The sequence below is a fragment of the Glandiceps talaboti genome, chromosome 8, assembly GCF_964340395.1.
Source record: "Glandiceps talaboti chromosome 8, keGlaTala1.1, whole genome shotgun sequence".
NCBI lineage: Eukaryota > Metazoa > Hemichordata > Enteropneusta > Spengelidae > Glandiceps > Glandiceps talaboti.
In genome coordinates this window covers 8,057,404-8,071,672 of record NC_135556.1, presented here as the reverse complement: position 1 = coordinate 8,071,672, position 14,269 = coordinate 8,057,404, and the positions used below count along the sequence as shown (strand labels likewise).

The 14,269-nt window shown below is 35.2% G+C and overlaps 1 protein-coding gene across 1 annotated transcript; it reads left to right on the top strand.

Moving 5' to 3' along the window:
* The first annotated feature begins 871 nt into the window (after window positions 1-871).
* LOC144438806 (GH3 domain-containing protein-like) lies at window positions 872-7,328 on the top strand. Its single transcript, XM_078127983.1, has 7 exons — window positions 872-899; window positions 2,673-3,710; window positions 4,072-4,207; window positions 5,041-5,205; window positions 5,964-6,109; window positions 6,526-6,626; window positions 7,026-7,328. Exons 1-7 carry the CDS (start codon window positions 872-874, stop codon window positions 7,245-7,247), a joined length of 1,836 nt encoding a protein of 611 aa, XP_077984109.1. The 3' UTR covers window positions 7,248-7,328.
* Window positions 7,329-14,269: the final 6,941 nt, after the last annotated feature.

The following is a 14,269-nucleotide window of genomic DNA, read 5'->3' as shown; positions in this document are numbered from 1 at the left end:
ACGTCGTAAAATAAATAAAGTAATCTACAGTATCTAGTACTTTTTCAGATGGGTAAACAAACCAATCATGTGACTGAAAGTTGTTAAAAAATGACGTCATGTCAACTGAAAAGTATCAAGAGGTATGAAAATATAGTTTTATGGAACTTCAGCTCATGATAGATACTTCCCAGGATGTCCATGCAATTGTTGGCAAGAGAATGTATTTCTTTGTGCCATGAGTGAGCCAGCTAATATTAAGTGTCCCATTTGTGTGAAGGATCTAGGAAGACGTGTGTGAGAAATGAAGGGATGGAACCAGGGTACATTTTAAAATCGACTCGATATCTGACCAAAAACAGAGTCTGTCCGAAAACTGCGACAGTGAAGTGAGTATATGTCTCTGCCCGGACCGTCGCCCGATCCTAGAATGTACTTCGTAGAACCCTAGAATGTAAAAACATATGTATTAAATGTATTAAATGTATTGAATGTATTTCATGATGCAACTTCCCCAGACATCGTCCGATCCTGGAATGTATTTCGTGCAACCATAGAATGTAAAAATGTATACATGTAAAATAGTCAAGCACTGGCCATAGTTCTCTAAATTAACAAGGCTTGCGTCGTAGCACCAAGTTTCTTTGAAGTTTCTGCTCAAGTTTGTCAGTGAACATGTTTAGTGCTGTACATGATGTGTCGCGTGTACAGTTGAGTTTATGATATAACTATCGCCCTCTAGCGGTGACCTCAAAATGGGGTCACTGTTATCGAGCAGACAAGACTCGTATCAAGATCTAGTACTATGTACATGTACTGTGATGCTAGCTAGACCCTGTAGTGAGCTAGCGTCAAGTGCGTACTACGACGTTCGATGCAAACATACATAACCATGAAAGCTGTGAAGAGGATATGTGCAGGTAAGAACTGACCACACAAATTATAGAAGACAGTTAGACTGGATTATGATAGTAGACTGGGGATAGTAGTAGAAGACTGGATAAACTTTGTGTGCACTCTGACCAGTTGTTGTAAAAAGAACCCTTTCAGGCTATATATTAAGATTACCTATTGAACTACAGTACATGGAACAAGTACGCCATGGTACACAGTTTTTACAGAACTAAAACTGAAACATTCTCGCCCCATGCTGAAAGTGATTTTTAAGGGTGCAAACCTCCTAAACTCAACACCCCATTCCATTGGTGGGGATGGGGGACCGTAGCTGGAATTAAATTGAAACTTATTGTTTTGTTTCTGAGCTTATATTAATTACTGTGGGTCACTCAAAAATATTGAAATCTCCACATCTATAGACGGACGGCGGTGCACTGTGATGGAAATATGCATTGGTGATGAACTGATGATGTTTTGTGGATTTATTTGAATTACACCTTACCTCTCATAAAACGATAGAAAGCTCAAAAACAAAGAGATTGTGCTATAATTATTTGGGGAGGGAGAGTGGGGGTTGCCTTAATTTTTACTCTGCATCCTACTCTTGCTGATAAAACTATCTCATCTGTAATGCAAAAATTACATCTGGCAGGGAGTTATGACTTCAGACCTGGGCCATCGAATGGCCTTTGATAGTTTGAGCCAGTCTGCTTGCTAGTAGAGTTCACACAGGAACACATCATGATTGCTTAGATTGTTGTAAGGAAAATATGACATGAATCCTGGCACTACAAATGTATCAATATACGCTCTATACGAGAAGATAACTAAAGCCTGTGTGTCCTCCCTTGTGTTCTTTCCATAATGGTAGGGGAAATATATTCAAGTCAAAAGGTTGTTGTATTTAGCCTGTGGACAAGGAACACAATGATATGAGAAATACTACGTGCCCCTATGATCTATGATCTCACACTGTGTTAAACTCATTCTTGAATAGTGAATGAGTGTTGCAGAATCACAGATTGGGTGATGCAGACACTCTGTTGATATTTAGAATGGTGACAAAATTCATCAATGGCTGAATAACCTCTTACAGTAGAATACAATGTGACTTTGCCTTACGCCAATCGTAACATTGCAAGGTTTGATCATATACTCTACATAGACCCAACACGAAACCCTTTCATGTAGGTTCTATGGTTTGATTTAAGTTGGGAGATGTTTAGACCATAAAAACATCAGAATCTCATATAACACTCACTTGTGGTCTAAAAGTTCCTCCTGAACAGCACTCCTAGTGGCCAAACTTTGTAATCTTTTGTTTTTCTGATAATTGAATGGTGTAATGTCATTGATTTGACGTGATACGTGAGTGCTATGTGGCATACTCCAGGGATTTGTGAGAGTGCTTGCAGTGTTCTCTGCAATCATACTTTCATGAGCGTAGCGACTGAAAGTGTAGCAGAAAACACTGCAAGCATAAGTTCTGATATCCCTGTAAAGAACAGTTGATAGTACCGATAGCACTTGAAAGAAGATGGTATACTCTATTGAGTTTAATTGAAATTTATTCCACCAGAAACTAAAATAAAAGATACATTCTTTGGAACTAATACAAAGCGGAATTCTGGTAAGGGCCATGGAAATAGTTCCTGAGGAACCAATCAAATTCCATGGACCAGACTGTCATTACACAGTATAACACAGTATTTGTATATATATATTGCAAACTTCATGTAATGATATTCTTTCTACAACTTGTACTTTTCAACTGCTGTTAATATTCTATTTTATAGGTCTGGTAGCCATTACTTGTGTAGGTGGCGCTACACTGGCTTACAAGATCAGCAGATTAAAATCCTCTGAGTTTCACACAACAAGATCAAAGGTAGATCAGTATATGGTCTTCTCATTCATGAGTAGAATAGGAAGTTATAAGAGAAAGAAATTAGAAGAACACACCAAGAAAGTCAAAGAAACTCAAGACAAGATACTACTAGAAAGATTAGCATATAATGCCGATACAGAGTATGGGAAAAGGTTCCGTTTTGCCGAGATCAAATCCAGGGAGGACTTCCGGAAAATTCATCCACTTACGCGATATGATCACTATAAAGAGTACGTGGAGAGAATTGCCAAAGGAGAGGAGAATATCATTACTAAAGATAAACCCAAGATTTTGAGTTTAACATCGGGGACATCTGGCAATGCATCCATGCTCCCAACGATACAGAAACAGTTCTCAACATTCTTTCTCCAGGGTATCACAGTCTGTTTTGATTCCTTATTCAAAGGTTTTCCAACTACAAAGCAGCTACAGAAAGATTTGAAATTCTTTTATTCACCAAAGTCACGGATGTCAGAATCAGGTATCCCTATTGGTCCAAACTCCTCCTCTCCAGCGAGTTCCAAGGGTCTCCTTAATTTGTACACAACCCCCAAAGCTGGGTTTGAAATTATGACTGAACCAGAAGCTTTGTATGTACACTTACTGTTTGCACTAAGAGATCGCAACCTTGGTATGATGGAAGCCAACTTTGCATCTCTTGTTTACATGGGCTTCGTCGCTTTGGAGAAACAGTGGCAACAACTTGTGGAAGATATCGAAGAGGGGCGTGTCAATCCTAACTTGAATGTTAGCGATGAAGTCAAGATGGAACTGAACAGTTTACTGAAGGCTGATGCCAAACGAGGTGCTGAATTAAGAAATGAATTCCAGAAAGGTTTTGATGGAATAGCACAGAGAATATGGCCGTACATGGATCTTATTTTGACTACAGACACAGGGTCATCAGAACTCTATGGACAAGTTCTGAAATCTCACTATGCAAAAGGTAAAAAATCTTTAAGTTTGCCTGAAAGATCAAGTCCTTGTTTCCACTTATGTTCCACTTATGTAAATATGCTTCAACCTGGCCCAACGACTAGATCTTTCAGACTATCTTTAGGTCAGCAGAGAAAAAAAATGACTTTTTTTTGCCAGGGTTCATTGTTACATATCTGTTCGCAGTCCAAAATTTTTTGTAAACTAATCACAAATTTTTTGCGTAATAAGATCAGCATGTTCAGTTGTACACCAATATTTCATTTGTTTTTCCACTTTTTATGAAAAATTTACAGATAAAGAACAACAATTTGAAGGACAAAGTCACTAAAATTCGAATTTACAAGTCTAATTCTTGCTTTGATTTTCAGGCATTCCAATATACTCTCCATTGTATGCAGCCACTGAGGGCCTACTAGGAATCAATCTATGGCCAAAAGATACAGATAGATATTATCTTTTGGTTCCAGAGTCAATGGTCTTTGAATTCATACCCATAGGTCAAAGGTCAGTTATTGTTACCCATAGGTCAAAGGTCAGTTATTGTTACCCATAAGTCAAAGGTCATTTATTGTTACCCATAAGTCAAAGGTCAGTTATTGCTACCCATATGTCAAAGGTCAGTTATTGTTACCCATAGGTCAAAGGTCAGTTATTATTACCCATAGTCAAAGGTCAGTCAGCGTTTTTAGAAATGTTCACATTTACTTACAGCGGAAATTATTATTATGTTCAGTTTCAATGATTTATGCTTGATTAGAACCACTTTTAACCAAATAACATTAACAAAAACTTAGGTAAGGAACATCTGTCCAATTAGTAGATGTAAAAAATCACAGTGGGTGGGTGGTCAGATCTATACTAGAAACATGCTGACTTAGGATAAATGTGGTTATACCCAATCCCTAGAGTTGGATTACTTACACGTATTGGACAGAGATAGGTAATCTCAGTTTTTTGTTGATGTTTCTTGGCAGAATGTGGCTCTTTATCAAACATGTTTGATCACTGAATGTGAATGCAATTGTAATTTCCACTGTACATCTTGGCAGTATAGGCAAAATTCCAAACTTAAAAGATGGCTATTATTAAAATGACAAATAAACATTTTTATTTTTCTCCTGTAACCGTTTTGTATGTTAATCCATTACGGAAAATATTGACTGATTTTCATAAGGTTGGAGAATCTAGAGAGGGAAAGTTGCACATTTTTCAAAACAAAAAAACAAAAAACTATTTTATGCTTGATTGAACTTTTATTACAATCCCATGGAATGTATTTTATTGTTACTGTCCTTTCACCCTATCAAAAAGTGGTTGTTTTTTCATTTTCTTGACAGTGATGAGACACAACCTGAAACTTTGTTCATGGATCAAGTAGAAGCAGATTGTATCTATGAGTTAGTTATCACCAACATCAGTGGTTTGTACAGATATAGATTTGGAGATGTTGTCAAAGTGGTCAGACATCATAACCAGTGTCCAGTTATTGAATTCCTTTATAGGTGAGAACACACACTGGTAGGGAAAAGATGGGAAGGAGAAGGGGATACAACTAGTTGGGATAGGAATGAGGAAGAGAAGGGAGACAACTAGTGGGATGGGGAGGAGAGACAACTTGTTGTGATAGTAATGGGGAGGTGGGGGCAACTAGTTGGGGTAGGGATTGAGAGGAGGGGTGACAACTAATGGAATGGGGAGAGGTGACAACTAGTTAGGGTAGGGATGGGAAGATGATAGAACTAATGGGGATAAGGATAAGTAGAAGAGGGGAGACTAGTTGGATGGGATGGGATGGGATGGGAAACAGATAGGCAGTAGGGATGGGGAGAGGTGATAATTAGTGGGGTAGGAATGGGAAAGGAGTATAGCTATATCATCATAGTGGTCTAACTGCCTTTAGGGGTGAGAGGATGAATAAGTCAGGGAATATGGGTCTTAGGTATTAATTTGGTAATTGTCAAAATATCATATTTAACTAATGACTGGTTAATGAATTCATGAAAAGTGAGATGCGCCTGGAGGTATCAATGAGAAAATGTGAAACTCAAATTCTAACTAAGGGGTCAGATCTGACAGTCACAACTTTGCCAAAAAAGCTGTCATTTACATTTTGCAAAAGAAAGTTGTCACATGTCTCTCCATCTGACAAGTAGTGATTTTATATTTCATCCACTTTGATATAAACTGTATTCTTTCTCTCTTCAGTCTCAGTTGTTATCTTGTATTACAGTATTTTATTTTTTGTATTCTGTGTTTCTAGACAAGGGCAGTTATTAAATGTTCATGGTGAGAAGACATCAGAGAATGTATTCTATCAAGCTTTGATAGACACTGTGTCTCAATGGCCTGGTGTAAAACTGGTGGACTACACTTGTGCTGAAAGTGTTATGCTGCCCTCACAGTCAGGTATTGGAAACAATTCCTGTAACATTTCTATGATATCAGTATACTGCGTTTGTAATAATTTCAGCTCTTGTTTGAATGTACAAATTCCGATTATCCTATTAATGTGTAAAATGATTGAGATGTCAAATTGCGATGTGTGTGTTACGCTCTGATGTAAGTTTAGGAAGTATAAAAATATATAGCTTTTACCAAATTGTTGTAGTTAAGAGTTTAAATTCTCACTTGTTTTACAGATTCCAAGCTGTATTTGTTATATCATCAAAGAATTTCACCTATATTACGTAGACATTGAGGTGAACACTGTTATAGGTTGTATTACCAGCAATTCACATTTTATATGAGTGTCACTGTCAGAACACTGTATTTTCGTTTTAGCAGAATATTGAAAAAGAGATTTTGTTTCTTCATTGCCACAGGATCAAGTAGTGATTCTTCAAGTTCTCCATATTACCTGGTGTTCATAGAATTAGAGGGAGATGCAGAAAGCCTTCAACTCAGTCAGGAACAGAAAGACCTGGTAAGTGTTGCCATGGACACCCTGTACGTTGTATATTACAAGTTCAGCACGAGTGACCGTGCATGGGTTTGTACGCTTGACCACAGGATGGCTATGCCTTCAGAGTCACTAGTTAACAAAATAATGTTTTGCAATTTAATACACACAAAAAGCATTTACCATTAGTTTCCAGAAGTTAACACGATTCTGATAAAGGAAAAATATGTAGGCAGTTATAAATAGCGCCCTCATAGTTCAAAATGAGAAATCCAAATTTCCTTTCTTTGCTGTGTCTGACAGTATGATTGGCGCAGATCTGAGTAATGTTACACTGAATTTTCTGGTGTGTAGAAACAAAGGACAGAATGGATTCTAATAAAAAAATCACCAACTTTATAATATTCTCAATTTTCTTTCTAGCTTGATAGAACCCTACAACAGAAAGCATTTGTGTATGAATCGTTCCGGACCAAAGGAAGTATAACGACACCTAAAGTATATGTCGTCAGAAGAGGAGCCTTTCAAAACTTGAAAACTTACCTAATAGAAAACACCATGGCATCAGCTAATCAGCTTAAAATACCCAGGGTTTTGAAAAGACAAGATGCAGTGAATGTCATGCTTGATCAAGTGATTGAATGATTAGTTGATTGATTTGATTGATTGACTGGTTGATTGATTGATTGATCAACTGATTGGGTAACTTATTGGATTGATTGGTTGTTTGGGTGATAGATTGATTGATTAATTGCTTGATCATTTCATGTATTATTTTCTTGGTGAAAGTACTTAGTTCTCTTTCTACTGGGGGTGGGGGTATTAATTTTGTTTGTAAACAACAAACTACAAGTTGGGACAAACAAAATGAAACTTTTATCATTGACAGTGGACACATTTGTCAGTGCTTTAAAGTGTTCATATATGGATGAGAAATAGGTATATATTTTGGATTTTTTATCAAAATTCAGCAACTTTTACTATGCTATAGTGAATGTTCATGGACTCTAAGTTTATGCTTATTAATACTCACAGAATCAACAAATTTCTTGGATGCGAATCCAATTTGCTGCTCTCATCTCATTAGCATTGTCAGGGGTTTACTACAATGGACTAATTTGTCATGTGCCTCAGAAGAGATGTGAGATTATGAGCACGAGTGAAACAGCTAGGATTGTGATTTGCAACCGAACTTTCTACAAATTTTTGGTATTTTACAATTATAATCTCTTCTTTGACATTGGTTGTCAATCTGGGTAAATTCATAGATAACAGTGCTGTGATAGTAAAAAAGAGACTTGAAAACTATATAGCGCCCTCACTGTCAGGGTAGTGACATTAACATTTTTCAAAATTCATTACCAAGCTCCTACACAGCATTGCTGTACAAAAAGTCACCCACACAATTTCTGGTCGAGTTTTCCAAGGCAAGGCTACACTCAGTAGGGGGGGCATACTGGATTTGTCATAAGCATAGCGTTCAAATACTAATGAATAAGAATTGCATATAAGGTCAAATTTGTTTATAAATGTGAATTTGAAAATTGATTTCTGTTTGGTGAAATTTCTATCACAAAAACAAACTTTGGCAAAACATATTTGAAGGTATGTTCAGGAACACCGCTTCGATGGTCAACAAACAACTAATAAATTTGTATATACATACACTGAACTAGCTTTTGTTGGAATTGTATATAATCATGATTTCATGGAATATATTTCAATATTGAGCCAGTTTTTTCTATTGATAAATTAATTATTATAAAAATTTAAACAGTTGTGTCTAACAATATGCTCTTTAAAAAGTGAACGTGTGATATAAACATGTGATACAAACATGTGATATAGACATGTGATATAAACATGTGATACAAACGTGATATTGACATGTGATACAAACATGTGATATTGACATGTGATACAAACATGTGATATAGACATGTGATACAAACGTGATACAAACATGTGATATAGACATGAGATACAAATGTGATATAGACGTGATAAAGCAAATGTGGCTGCCACTGATGGCAGTGATGAATATTACCGCTGCATAGGAGGTGCAATTCAATGCTTGATACATGTAAACAAACAAACAAACAAACATGAAACACACAAACATGATCAAAATTGAATCAAATTCAAAAACACTGAAACTCGCTTTAAATTTCCAAACTTTTATTTTGCATAGTAAAGCATGTAAACAAATCCTATAATACTCAAATATCAGAGAAAAATGTTTGTACTAGTCAAAATTCTCTAGAAAAGAAGAAAACATTGTAGTTATGTATAGTTGTAATACCCTGCTGGTTATGTGTGTAGTTAGATTCAGGTGGTATATATAAATATCTACCCCCCTCTAGTGCTCGACATTTCAATTTCTAGAATACACCATGAATTTTGGTGTGTTTTTTCTTCAAATTTTGTACCCATTTCTCAAAGTTTGACTTCCACTTCTGTGTACATGTATAGTTAGTTGTAGTGATAACACTTAAATCCAAAAATAAAAGTAATATAGTTGTAAAGATTCCAGTAAATTCATGCCAGCACTAAAGGGGTAGGAGGAGACAACTCTGGTTTTACATGATTCACCCCTCTCATGCAATAGTTTAGACCAACCCTTAGATAGTAAACAATGGGGATGCATGGAAAATTAGAAGGAGATAGGGTAGTCTGTATGATATGTGTTGTGTTGTGTCACCCTACCTGGCACCACTTATACAGAAAGATGATTGGGACAGAGTGACATAACTTATCTTACAGTCTGGAGAACAGGGTAACTTGATGAATATTTGCAAATTCCTGCACCTATCTTAGATTTCCATTTTGTCATTTCATATTTGATGAAAATACTTCTGGGTTTTTCATTCTGAATTTTTATATTGTCATGATTTCTTTCAAGAAAAAAAACTTTCACAATACTGTATTTTTTTCCTCTTACAGAGTTTCTCAATTCATTATCATGAAAAGTTATGAAAACAACTACATCGTGACATTTGAAGTATCTCGATAAAAATGATTAATGTGTATTCTATATTAAATGGGAATGTAGGGAATGTGAAACCAACATATGTTTATTCATATTCAGTTATTAATTCTTAGCCCAGAGACTTGGTGATCTGGCTTGACAGTGGCGTCACTTGAATAACCAATGCTCAAGATCTTGTTTGCACAGAAATCTGTTCTGAATTTGAAATAACTGCCAAAAAGTTGTGTTAAAATCTGATTGGAGGTCTGATGTAAAACTGATGACGTCATTGAATTTTGAAGTGAGGGTGGAGTTGAGTCATAAAAACATAATTTACATATTAGACTGCAACAGGAAATTGAGAATACAGCGCCTTCGCTCAAATTCGGGGTATCATCACTTCATAGTACGTTTCTTGTCCTTTGGTATTCTGCAGAAGTGTAAATCAGGGATGTTTTTCATATTGTTCAGACATCCATATCCAGGAAAGCAGCAGTGCTCTATGATTAACCAAGTAACCTATACCATGTATACCCCCAAGGTACAGACAGACAGGAAGTAGAGCGCCATCATGGCAAATTTTGGAAAGACCAATTGTGTTAATTGGTTTTGAATTTTAATTGAATAATTAATGAGTAATTATTTGAACGAAATAGTCAAGTACAAGCCCATGTCAATATGTGACATTAAAATGAATGCGCTCTTGTTATGTGCTATTTGCATTTTACGTTACAGGAATTCTATCGCATGTAGCTTGGCATTTCACGGCACACCATGTCAAGCCCGATATACAAATCTCTGGGTTGAGATAAATTTTATACTCGTAACAAAAATATCAAACACTTGTCATGAAACTTACATTTGATGCAGTTTCCAAAACAAAAAAATCTTTCACATTCTTGGACTAAAAAAAGTCAAAACACAGTGGATTTAACGAAATATTTACAGAAAAAGATCCCATTATAATATTCACACAATTTAGGAAATAAATGTCTTCAAATTTTCTGCATTTTCTACTACTGCTGTAGCTGTGTTTACTTGTAATTAATGTCTTATGTTTGTAAATATGCAAGATCATTTATAAAATAATATGAACATAAAATAATTGTGTTGCACTTGACTGAAAGATGAAGTTGTTGGTATACCATTAATCTGTTCATATGATGAAAATGACAGAACTGTTTGTGACACCAATAAATATCTTACGATCCAGTCTGTTTTACTGCAGTTGCTTTTTCATCGCAACATACTTAGAAATCAGGGAACATAGTTGGAATCTGAAAGGAACACCATGACGGGGCACCCTCACAATCGGTCAACTCCTTTCAGGCCAGAGAGGGCAATATGACGCGATGTATCTTGGAATTCAAGGAACATACTTGGAACTCAACTTTATCTTACTGTTGCTATAGCAAATTATTTCCACAATGCATGATTAGAATATCTGATATTTCAAATTTAAAATAATACAGTTTACAAAATTATCAACACTAACTGCACCAAGAAATTGAAAATGAACTGTGCATTCAACTGGGTTCTTGTCATTTCAGTTGTAGAGTCTTACAAAAGAAACCAGTTAACTTGAAACAGAATGCTGTATATCTCAACAAAAATCTTTGTAACTTACTTTGCTACATTTTATCTTCTGGCTTGACATAATGCAAGTAATATTGTTACATTTTTTATGTGTGACCTAGCTTTAGGTGATCTAAAAAGGATTAAAATGTAAGAACTGTACTTTTTTAATCTAGCCAGATGATAAAATGCAGCAATGTTTATAGTAAGATCAATTTTAGTTGAGACAGACGTTGTTCTGTTTTAGGTCCACTGTCTTATATTGTAGTATCAGAATTATTAATCTCAGTAATTTCAACTTTTATCATTAAAAAAAAACTTGCAAAAGTATCATTAACTTAATATCATTATTCTAATTTTTATACAATAAAGGGGAGGGTAAATTTAAATGGGGAGGCTAAATTTGTCAAAAGGGCCTAATTGTACACAATGAAAACCAACAGTTGCTGCATTGCTCTGTGCTATGATCTGATACAAACCGTTTTACTCTCTTTAAAATCACCAAATAGTAATAAATGTAAATCACAAAGACAATAAAGTTTGTCTAGACAGACTATCCAATGTTGTACAGTGTATTATCTATCGACGTACAAAGTTGAATGGTAAATGTACACAAAGAAAAACTATAAAAAAGCCTCAGAGACCTGTTATTGTGGTGAGCGTATGTACTTCGTTCTTTGTCTGTAAGTTATTACGTTCATTGTCTGTTTGAATGGTTATTTTCTGATTTATGGTCGTTTGATGACAATAGCCGAGAGTTTTACGACAAAAACCAAGTCCATCTTGTCCCCAGTAACTTTACTTTCTATAGTGAGTGAAACACAGTTTAAACTCCATAAAATGATGCACTATTCTGCTAAGTTATAAGTTTTGTGTTGTAATGTTTGGGGACAAAATTTTGATGAATTCCATGCAAAAGACCACTTCATGACCCATTTTAAGTTCCCCTAGTGGGATGAATAAAGTAATTCTCATTCTGATACATGATAATATAGTCAATACTGAAAATTAGAATTTGAAAATTCATCATAAAAAATTCTGTTCTCAAAACCTACAAGACAACATGAAAAATGTTCAAGGTCTGTTGCTATGAGATTTCCTTTTTTCTGTACAATTGTCCACTTTTACTCTACTCTATTGTCAGTAAGAAGATATTGAATTTTTTTTCACAAATTCTTTACTTTCAGAGTGTCACATAAAAATGATAACGAAAACTGGGAATTCATTAATAATGCCATTGCTAAATTACGTATGTATGAACAAAAACCAGAAATGTATTCAAAGAAGTCACCATTGGTAGTTGAAGTCTTAGTTTCATTGGACGAAGAACTGATCAAGGTTGTGAAAATACAAACACTTACAAGTTACAACTAGTTTATGTACTTTTTCAGTTACTTTTTTTCTTCAAATTTCTACAATTTCATAGACATTACTAATTTCTACTTCACAGACATTATTAATGTGTACAACTTCATAGAAATTATTCAATTTCAGCACAATCTGTTATGGTTTCTGGTATTTAAAAGTTATCCATGATCACAAAATGTATTTACTGTTTTTTCAAACAGGTGTACACAGTTTTTGTATGTACTACATAATCCTAATATAAAACTAAATATTGAGTGATTCGGATGAAAGATACATACGTAGTCGCTTCAAACAAGATTTCAAACATAGACCGTTTATGCCTCATGCAACACTTGTGTTGAGAACATGAACACGTTAGTAAGAACTGTGACAGAACCCCATGATGTACAAGTACAGGTGTGGTGTACCCGGGGTATTTGCATTCATGCTTGCAGTGTTTTCTGCTGCACTTTCACTCGCTATGCTTGTGAAAGTACGGGCACAAAGAACACTACAGGCACTCATGCAAATACCCCTGAATACCCGTATTGGAATTCACATGGCATGGGGTTCTGTTATTACTACATATGTGTATCTGAAGGAAGTAAACTATCCAAAAGTACTCTTCAAAACATATCTCGTTTTGTCTAAAAATGTGTACATCATATTATTTGATACATCATAAGACTTTGCATGTATACAGATATTAAACTCATTCATCTCTATGGTCCAAAAATTTATTTTTCATGAAGATAACCCTGTAACTCTATGTTTTGTTAAAACTTAAAAAAAAAATACTATAGTAGTGAATTTGAAATACTGATGTAGTTCCTTTAGAACTGGGATGACAAAGAAGATGAGAAGTTATCCAAGGACCTATTAAAACAGCACACAGGTGCTAATGTTGACCTTTGACCTAAAATTAGCATATCTGAGTTCTACAATAACTGTTCTGTCTAAATGCATAGCTAGAAATACTGTAAATAGTCGATACTCATTTCTGTACAGTGGGTTCATTTGTATAACAAATGTAAATGTCATGTTTGACATTTTTGTTTTAAAAAAAAGCACAGCTGCTGTTCAGAAGTAGTAGTAATAACGGAAATCTTGTCGCGAAAATCTTAAAGCTATTTTTAAAAAAAATTAAAGTACTGTTGAAATGTTTTCTGATATGTGAATTAGGAACTTGCAAACCCGCCATGTTGAATGTTGCATCATGGGAAATGTGATAATAAATACTAACCAATTATTTTTATAAACAATATTATTACATTATTTGTAACCACAAATAATCAATTCATAGTCAACTCTGACCATTGTGGGAGGTTTATATTATCGGTAGCTCCAGATTAGGTATTACGATAACCACAGATAATCCCATAGTCCTTTGCATCTGAGCATGCTCAGTCTGGATTGCAAGTTCCCTACTAGGAAATACCGGGCTGTTTACTAGGACTGTGTTAATGTATTTAGTTTGTCAATAGTGAAATACTGTAAACCGGAATGTTGTTATACAGTCTTACTTTCACATGGTCAAAAAACCATGACTGCAAATACACTGTATGGCCTCCATGCTTCATTGATTAAAGCATGCGTTTAAAGCTTAGTTTAAAGGAGTATGCATTGGTACTAACTCTGAAGTGAGCTATTTGCTTTGTGCCACAGGTGAAAGTCACACTAGTGGAATCTGGAACTCTCGTAGGGTGAACGTAAAAATGAACAGAGTTTACAATCAGTTCAAATAACCATGTACACTTCTTTCAGTTAAAATACAACA

Bases quoted from the DNA above. Each gene is read 5' to 3' on its own strand.
- LOC144438806 (XM_078127983.1), top strand. From the start codon at position 872: ATGAAAGCTGTGAAGAGGATATGTGCAG. The intron at 4,208-5,040 runs GTCAGTTATTGT...TTTTCTTGACAG, and splicing joins TTCATACCCATAGGTCAAAG to TGATGAGACACAACCTGAAA. The intron at 6,627-7,025 runs GTAAGTGTTGCC...TTTTCTTTCTAG, and splicing joins GTCAGGAACAGAAAGACCTG to CTTGATAGAACCCTACAACA.